Below are 9,531 nucleotides of genomic sequence, written 5' to 3' on the forward strand. Positions count from 1 at the left end.
GGAACTAATGTTGGTCCTGGAGGTCTCCAAAACCAAGTTCGCCCTCTTGTCAACATGAGAACGGTTCCTGGAGCTGGTAGAGGTGATTGGTGACCTATGGGGTGAAAAGTTCTCCCTGCCTTGTGTGCAGAAAGGGTTTCATCTAGGTTTTTGATTCCCTTGGAAATTTGGAAGAGGATCGGAGTTCACACTTCTATCTCACAGGTAATATATTCTTGAAATAGTACATATGCTTATGGAATAGCGTCAGCTGGCATACCTATTCCTGAGAATATGCAGTTGTGTTGTTAAATAAACATTTTCTGTTTTATTCCTTTTCTCGGATACAAGCCTGTCCTATTTCGGTTGGATAACCTAACAACATCTATTCTCAGGTTTGTTGTTATTGGAATCCACAAGTAAAGATGTTTACTGCTATAACGTATCTCCGATTTCTATCATGCACAGGCTTTGCACTGTCCCATACCACTTATAGGCTGTCCGCTTTTGTGGGTGATGTGTGTATGCTAATTGAGTCCGTGAAATATATGTTAGTTGAACTCAGATTGTAGAGCGTAACTGCTTTTCGAGTACTTTTTTTAATCTATGCTAATTTTATTTATTTGAGATTGAAGAATAGGAGGGGGTGACGGTGGTGTGATGCATATTCATACTCCCTTAGTCAACCATGATATTTCTCTCCTCCATTTCATAGTCTATGCTTGTTTACTAACTAATGATATGAAACATTATCAGATCTTTTCCAGATTGTTGTAACATTTTCTTAGTGTTTTGATAGTGCAGATCATGTTTCACTGCTCAGTTCTGTTGTAATTATGTCGTATTTTCTTGAACTTTTGATTTAATTTTTTGATGTTGCACATTTACTGCTGCAGTAACGAAGAAGATGAAGGCGGTTGGTCACTTGAACCTAAGTGTTCGCCACTACACCTCAGGTCTGTCAAATTCAGCTGTTTTAATAACATTTCTGAAACCCATGAATTTGTGTGATTTACTTCTTGCTGAGTTATGAGAACATTTAACAGGTACCTCTTAATCTGAAACCAAAGTAATCAGTGTTGTTACTATTGTTAGGTTCATTTCTTAAGTTTCGGAGAACACGTCGAAAGTGTACAACAAGTCTTGGAGTGCAAAGGTAATGGTTTTTCTTGCAAGGGTACTGCCAGTTTCTGTTCATTAAACCTTTAGAGCACAATGACATGTGATTCACCTGTTAGTTATAATTTGGATAACATGGTTTGGTTCTGCTAGTTAATCTTGCGCTTCATGTTTCATTACAGATTGTTTTCTTCAGGAAATGAAGGTGTTAATGATGCCTAGAAACCTGACGAAGTTGGTGAAGGGATGAAATTTATTCATAGAGCTCAGGTAAAATTTTGTATCCTTACATGATGAGAAACTTAGCAACTAGTAAAATATTAGGTTGAACTACCAAAGATTTTATATGTATGCAATCTATAAGATAAAAAAAATCATGATTGGAAGTTTGGAACCATTCATCAATATCAATGAAGTATTTATAGGTTGTTTGGATGGGAATTATGAGATATTGCAGTTGCATATGTGAGCATGTTGAAATGGATGAATCAGGATTATTGGAGGGAAATATTTGGGGGGAATCAATTTTGACTTAGCCAACGAAGACTTGACCATATTTTTTTTTCCTCTTACTAAAATATTAGCAACGGCTTTTGCTAGTTGCTAAATTGTAGTCAAAATCAAGTCAACGTAGACTTGACCTATAGTTAGTAACAGAATACAAAGTTTCCCAACAGCAAATTTCAATTGCTAAAGTTCTATTTCTGTAATAGTTGCTGACCGGATTTCGCAACAGTTTTAAAGCTGTTGCGAAAACCTGCAACAGGGTGTTTCGCAACAACTGGCTGCTTATGCAACCCCATTCAGCAACTGGAATTATATGTTGCTAATCCCTTAATTTGGTGTAGTGCTAATGTAATAGATTATCTAGGAATGAAATAAAAAGTGCATTCGTAACGGATCTACAATCAATCCCGGCATTGTATATTTATCCAAAACAATGCCGGAATTCTGGAAAAACTAAAATTCTAAAGGGTTTACAGAATGCCGGCATGGACAAATATCTTATTTACCATGCCGATTTTCTGGAAAATTATCCAAGTTAAAAAAAAATCAGATTTCCGACATGGATTCGATAAATATTTCCATACCGGCACAGTCCAAATTCTATACAGGAACTTGGACCCTTTCTTCCCCACCTTCCGGCATGGTTTTCGAAAAAAAATTAAATGCCGATATTAGTTGCGGCATGGAATTATAATTACTTATATACGCTGGAGACAATTACGGCGCTGTTGAACCTAAACATTGCAATGCCGGCGCCTCTGGTGTAAAGAAAACTTACAAAAAAAACATTTTTCTAGAAATCTAAACATGTTCAACATAAACCAAACAACTGAATTGTGCTTAAATGTTCTTAATCCAAGTATCATAAACCAAAAGGAAACCAAACAAATAAAAAGTTCATCATGAGTTACAAACAAAAACAAGTTCGAAATTATTCAAAACGTAACAACCACCATCTAAATGAAGAAACACAAATACAAATCTTATGTCACTTGGTCTTTTACTAATTGGAGAGTACCTTCCTCGTTTCCCCGAACAAAGCATTTGCATGAGGGTCCTCCATATTATCAAGCTTTCCTCAACTTTCTTTATTTCTTCACAGGATAACACATATCCTTTCTCGTTGTTGCAACCAAACATCCTCCTCAACTTTCCAAGACGCCGCCGCTAGTTTCATACATCCAACACGTAATTAGTATATATATATATATACCAATATAAGATTATGTGTACATTACACGAATGAGCAATTAACAATACTTACTAGCAATCCAACGGTCTTTTGAAGTCCGGCCATTGCAGGTGGTGCCTCTGTAGGAGTTAGAACGAGAGGGTTTTTCTGGGGTGCAACTTTGATGTCGTCCGGGCGCATGACAAAAGGATGCGAATCTTCCATGTAATAAAACATGTAGTCGGGGTGGGCTTCATCACCGTTTTATGCAAGCTCCCAGTTACTAATATCTACCAAACGACGTGGTTCCCTATCCTTCCAATGTGTTGGTTCTAGAATTTGCGTATACTCTACCTTCAACCTTAAGGAAGTTGAGTAGATCAGAGAATGGTCAACAACGTACCTTTCAAGAGAGGCTGTCTCAGAATAAGTTAATTTCTTATATCCAATTGTTTCCGCATGACACGTCGGGGATCATCCATAACGTATACCTTTGGGCAGAACAACGATCCATTGTAAAACGCAGTGTTATGATACCTCAAAATTTGGTGGTTTTCTTTAGCCTCCCTGTAAGGGTCGAACACAACCTCTTTGGTAGTCATCGCGTCCAGAGACAATCTCAAATTTGTCAGTCGATAATTGTTACTGGGCTTCGGAATATTGTTGAATTCGTATCTCTTAGCTCTATGCGCCTCGGGTTCGGAAAGGTTTTTGATCTTCAAGAATTTTTAGTTCGTGAACAATGTTGCGAAGTGTTCATAATTCCACACCTATACCAATGTCGAATGATAGATATAATAATAAGTGAATTTTGTTTCTAAGTTCATAATAAGGGTACATGTGAACAATATACATAAGAACATAAGTTTAAAAACAAAATTACCTGGAGTAGAGTGAACCTCCCAACAAATTGGTTTGTAACAGCCTTAGAGGCCCTTCTCATCTCCGTCACCAAACGTTCCATTACCACGGTCCCCCAAGAATAACTACAGACCTCTTTCAACGGAGCCAAGTATTTAAGGTGGTTTGCACTAACCCTGTTCCCACTAACGTCAGGGAATACCTTAGTTCCCAAGATGAATAACAGGTACACGACGACTGTATAACGAATTTGTGTTGGGTCCCATCCATCCTTGTCTTTTCTCTCATTCATATTTTCAAATGTCTCCTTAAGCAGCTTCAACTTGATGGTCTTTGTCCTACTTTTCTTAGATACATAGAAGTTTTGTAGTCCAACTCAAACAACTTGTTAGTCAGAGCGTGTAACTTTGACCATTCTAGGTTCGGACGCTTATCTCCTTCTGCAACTGATTTTCCGGTAACCCATAAGCCTAGAATGTTCTGGCATCATCAGGGATCAAGGTCATCTCCCCAAATGGGAAGTGCATGGTATTAGTTTCACCATGATACCTCTCGAAGAAGTAATTGACTGTCACATAATCATACTTCACATAGTTTTCAAACAAAGCATATAACCCAGATTCCTTTACTAATTGTTGGACCTCTTCACATTCTGTAACCAAATCCCAATGAGTCGCGGCTTGGTGTCGGCGAACACGCACAACCTTCTTATAATCTTACAATTAGGAGACAACACAATTAAGAGATTTTACATAAATACAAAGCAATACATATGCACAAGATAAAAATTCTTACATAGGTTTGATAGATAGTACGAGCCCGCGTTTCATGGTAGCCAAATAACATTTTCGGTTCCGAAGTTTCACCCTAAATTCTACCACGATCAAGGTCAGGGTATCATCTCATCAGTATGAGGAAGGTGCGAACCTTTTACTTTTCCTTGTGTCGGTTGTTGACTTGACCCACCATCTTCCACTAAAACTTAGCTTTGGGTTGCTAATTGACTTGGATCAATTTACTCTTCATCTTGCTCATTGTGCTCAACTGTTCCAGCAGGTTCACGTAACACAAGTTTTCTACAGTCACCACTACTCTCCCAATTTTTGCCTTCTGTAGAGCCTGCCCCCAAACGCTTGTTGCGACCTTGTTCTCTCCCTCGACGAGGCAGAGGCTCAGGAGTACCAAGAACGTTCTTCTTTCTTTTGTTAATGCCAATATCTTTTGCTTTTCCTTTCTTAGCTTCCTTGGATTTAGCCTTATATAAAAAGAAACATGTAACAAATCAATATAAGACAACTCACAATTGTATCTGCATAGAAATGCTGTATAACGGCACAAAACCATAACTGACGGCATAGGTTTACGAAATACAGTCCATGCCGAGACCAAAAACCGACATAGTAATTTGACAAAAAAACTATGTCGGGGCATAATACCGGCATTGTCGACTCGACAATGCCGGTATTCTTAGGTAATTCCTAGGTTGTTACTGTATACCAAAAGAGCACTGCCGGCATAGGCGAAAAAATTTACAACTATACCAGCATGGTATTTATCCTAATTTCAATGCTGGGACTAAACAGTCAGTTTCAGGTGATTTTAGTTTTGTATCCGGCATAGTATTCATACTAAATTCAATGCCGAAACAGGATACCGGCATGGTATTCATAAGAAACTCAATGCCGTAACCAAGTACCGACATTGTATTCATACTAATTTCAATGCCGGCAGTGACTGTAACTCAACTGTTTGAGTTAAGATTCGCGATTTAACCTAAACCCACTGCCTTAAATCGATTAAATCACTTATACAACAGTTTAGAAGCATTTACCTTCTCATAGAAGTCATTTGTTCGAGAGTTTGATGGTCCGAATCCTCTTCTTCTTCCTCCTCAAGAGCAATCCGAGCATCCTTTGTTCTTGTTTTTGCTGAGCAATTTATTTTGATTTTGATTCCTGATTGGGATTGTATTTCTTTCGTGGAGGCATGGTTATAGATTCGAGTAATCGACGAAAATATTTTTGAATCGACGGTTAATCGACGATGATGAACGATGAAAAAAAAAAATATTTTCAGAACCCTAACCTCTCATAAGAATGTCGGAACAGATAGGGGAGATGGGATATGTTTTGGTTTTTTGATTTTAAGTTTGAAGAATTTTATTTTGTGGGAAGGATATGATAACCTTTTTTCATAATGTTTTTCTAATTAACTAAAGGGTATTTTAGTATTTCCGCCCAAAAAAAAACCCTTAGCATACATTAATGGATAGGGATAGTAATTCATATCTCTCGATTAATATAAATATACCCAATTGCGCGTTCTTAATTAAGCTTCCTACCTGATTTTATGATGCGATGTTTACTGGCAAGCATGGTGTATGTATCCAACATGCATCCAACTAACAATACGAAATGTAGCTAGCAGAATATATTTTTTTTTTAAATTATTATTCAACAGGAGGCGAAGGCAATAAAACTTGACTTTCGGGTTTGCTTCTGCTAGTTGTACACGTATATTGACCCAGTTTTATCTGATTGAAAATTTATGTAGTCGCTAGAATATATGACCTGACTTCTGTTAGTTTAACTTTTGTGTTCATCTTTGCTGAGATGGTTATTGATTTCTCTTGATGAAATTCAAATTAGTAAAGACCAAGCAGAGGAAATTCAACTTGTTATGAATATAATCAGTCAACCGGTGCAAGAGGCGTCGATTACATGTCAACCTGCGTTATTATGGCAAATGAAATCAAAGGAAACTGAGATAATGAGGTCATCAGAGGTTAAAGATAGAATTAACGCGGCGCGAGTTGATCACAAGAATAATTTGAACCCAATCCAAGTAAGCAGCAGTTACTTACAAGTAACTCAATAGAGAATTAGTCTATTTCTCATGCACCTATGACAGTTTGTTTCGTATTGCAGAATATTAACATATCCAGATCAGATCAAATTCCAGCTAGACTGGTGATCCATAAATACTAGTATGTCGAGCGTCTTGGTATGCATTCATTTACTCTCCTTAAAGTTTAAAGTTTAATTAGAATGGTTCTTCTAGACGAGAATACTCCATCTTCGCCGCCGTGTATAGACAACAACGAAGATCTTGTAAGAGAGATTCTACTCCGTCTACCATCTTTATCACTAGTACTCTTCAAATCTGTTTCAAAAGGATGGAATTCTCTAATATCAGATTCTTATTTCGTTCATAAGCATTCCCTTCGGAACCGTCTTTCAGACGTCCCTAGAAAGTTTTTGCTCAAAATTGCATCGCATGTTCAATCCACACACCACTGTATCTCTCTTACCGAAAGAGAATTCATAGGGACATCGTCACCATCATCCATAGTTGCTCCAACGGTAACTTTCACGACCCCAAGGATAGAGATTGCTCAATCCTGCAATGCCTTTTATGTGGTAAGAGTTATAGAACTTACGACGGTAATTATGACTACTACATCATTAATCCAGCCACGAAATGTTGCAGAATCCTTCCTCCATCTCCATTTAGAAACCTTAGTTCAACCGGGTCAGTTTGCAGCATGAGTTTAGTTTTCGATTCACAAAAATCAAAATACTATCAAGTTGTATGTATTATGAAAACTGACTACACCAACAAGTATCAGATTGAAATTTACTCCTCCCAAACAAAATCTTGGAGGCTCTCTGGAGAACCTTTTCCATCAGCAAGGGATACTTATGATAAGCCTGGCGTATTTTGGAATGGGAACTTGCTCTGGATTCGTAACTGGAAAGATTATTCACGTTTCAATATCGAACAAGAATCGCTGAAGACAACGCCGGTGCCTTCGAGACACGATACTGGTGGCTGGGATAGTATGATGATTAAAAGTGATTATTTTGGAGAATGCAATGGGCATTTGTATTTTATTGAGATTTATCATTCCTCTGCCACTCAATTCCACGTCTTCGAAATGGAGAATGATTACTCGAGGTGGAACGTAAAATATCGTATTAATCTTGAACAATTGATAATTGCTTATCCAGGTATCATTGAAAATCATGTTGAAGCTAACGAGTTTTTCCACCATCAGTACAATTTCACCGTATTGCTGGTTGACGAAGACGCCGTATCAGCTAAGTTAGTGTTACAAATACCAGACAGGATTATATCCTATGATCTAAATGAAATGAGTTTCAATGACATTCTTGATTTACCAAACATTCATCCTACGGATGCAGTTTCGTTTTCGAATCCTCGGTGTAGTGCTTATCATTATATCGATTCAATAGCGTCTATTTGATGCATTCAGCCATCATACATTTTCATTTTGCAATGAGTTGTTGAATATTGTTAATTGTTGTTTGTGGACATACAGAACTGATGTGGTATGAGCGAGTGATACATACATGTATTATAGTCCATTTGTGGACACACGAACTACGCGGGGTCCGAATGCCCACAATCAATCATTAAAGTCTAAAGAGATTACGATGATGATACCCTGATGTGGATTCATTGGCTCAAAACCCACGGGTTTATCATGGCCTCCTCCAGCTTCCCCGTGCGTAGCGATTATGCATGGGGTACAAATATAAAAGGAAAACAACATATATAAGCAGATACGTGCGGAGCTAAATGAATGTAAAGTGCTGAAATGTAAATAAGACCAAGGTTTACGTGGTTCAGCACTAAGGCCTACGTCCACGAGGTTTGTTGTTCTACTATATTATTCACGGTTACACGAATAGTTGAATGACTTTGGGTTTACATATTTCTCTCCACTATGGGGTTAACTTACCTTTGCTATTCTCTCTCTCTCTCTCTCTCTCTCCTGATGTTTTTTCGATCCCCTTCTCTCTTTGTGGAGATTGGGTATTTATAAGGTTGGAATGTGGGACCCATCTCTGAAGACCGTTGGAACCTTATCTTCTCGTGTCCTTGCGTCCATCACGCGGATGTCTGCGTTTCCCCCTCGATCCCGCGGAGGCATCTTCGCTCGTTCCATAGGTCGGTCGACACGTGCACTGCTCAGAGTGTTTAATGCGGGTGGTTGAGGGGTCTGCTCGTGTCAGACAAGTGTCTTCTGCCCCTGTCAGTCCGTGTCAGCTGACTTTCTCTCCACCGTTGATCTTAGCTCCTCTTCTGGGGATGAGATAAAGCAACTCCTAGGGGTTTATTTGGTGCTTCGTGACGCATCGTGTTTTGATGTTTTGGGTTGCATGCTTTCCACGTACCTTTCTGTATACACGTGTCCGATAGTGAGATATATGTGTACACAATTTGCCCCTTTTCTTCGGGCTTAACTGACTAATGGGTGCCTTGAAGAAAAACTATCGTCGCACATTCTTCTCACTCCTAATAACTTCTCCTAGATACTTGGGCATGTCTTTTATTCGTGCATTAACTGCTTATGTAACGGGCACGTTTTCCTATTTCTCCCTTAATTTCCTCTTTTCTTTCGGGTATTTTAAGGATAGAGAGGAAATTTAATTTCATTCTTCCTAAACACTCTCTCAGTTCATTGTTCCTTTAAATTTCCTGCCTGCCTTCATTAAACCTGTGACCTTAAATTCTTTGTCAGTCTTCATTGCACCTGTGATCTTAAATTCTGTCAGTCTTTATTGCACCTGGGATCTTCCCCTGTTCGTTTCTTCTACTTGCTGTTTTTGCCGGTGAGTTTTTCTTTTCTTGATTTCACTGTTTTATGCCGTGTTGATTTGTGAATTTTCTGCTATTGTTGTTCCTTGTTTGTGATGAAGAAATTTTTCTGATGCTTGCATACTAGTTTGCCCCTGTTCTTCATCTTAAATTAAGGCAGCCATTACTTCGAGGGTGGAGTATTGAGATTGTATCCTAATTTTAGGGTTGTTATGTTATCGTGGTTGTATTGCTATGAATGTGTTTTTTGATTTTTGGTTATCGTGTGT

At 38.4% G+C, this 9,531-nt stretch overlaps 1 protein-coding gene across 1 annotated transcript; it reads left to right on the forward strand.

Moving 5' to 3' along the window:
• The first annotated feature begins 7,235 nt into the window (after positions 1-7,235).
• Positions 7,236-7,904, forward strand: LOC113360765 (F-box protein At5g07610-like). The gene has a single exon (XM_026604230.1). It carries the CDS (start codon positions 7,236-7,238, stop codon positions 7,902-7,904), a length of 669 nt encoding a protein of 222 aa, XP_026460015.1.
• The last annotated feature ends 1,627 nt before the right edge of the window (positions 7,905-9,531 follow it).

The sequence above is a fragment of the Papaver somniferum genome, chromosome 3 (assembly GCF_003573695.1).
Source record: "Papaver somniferum cultivar HN1 chromosome 3, ASM357369v1, whole genome shotgun sequence".
Classification (NCBI taxonomy): domain Eukaryota; kingdom Viridiplantae; phylum Streptophyta; class Magnoliopsida; order Ranunculales; family Papaveraceae; genus Papaver; species Papaver somniferum.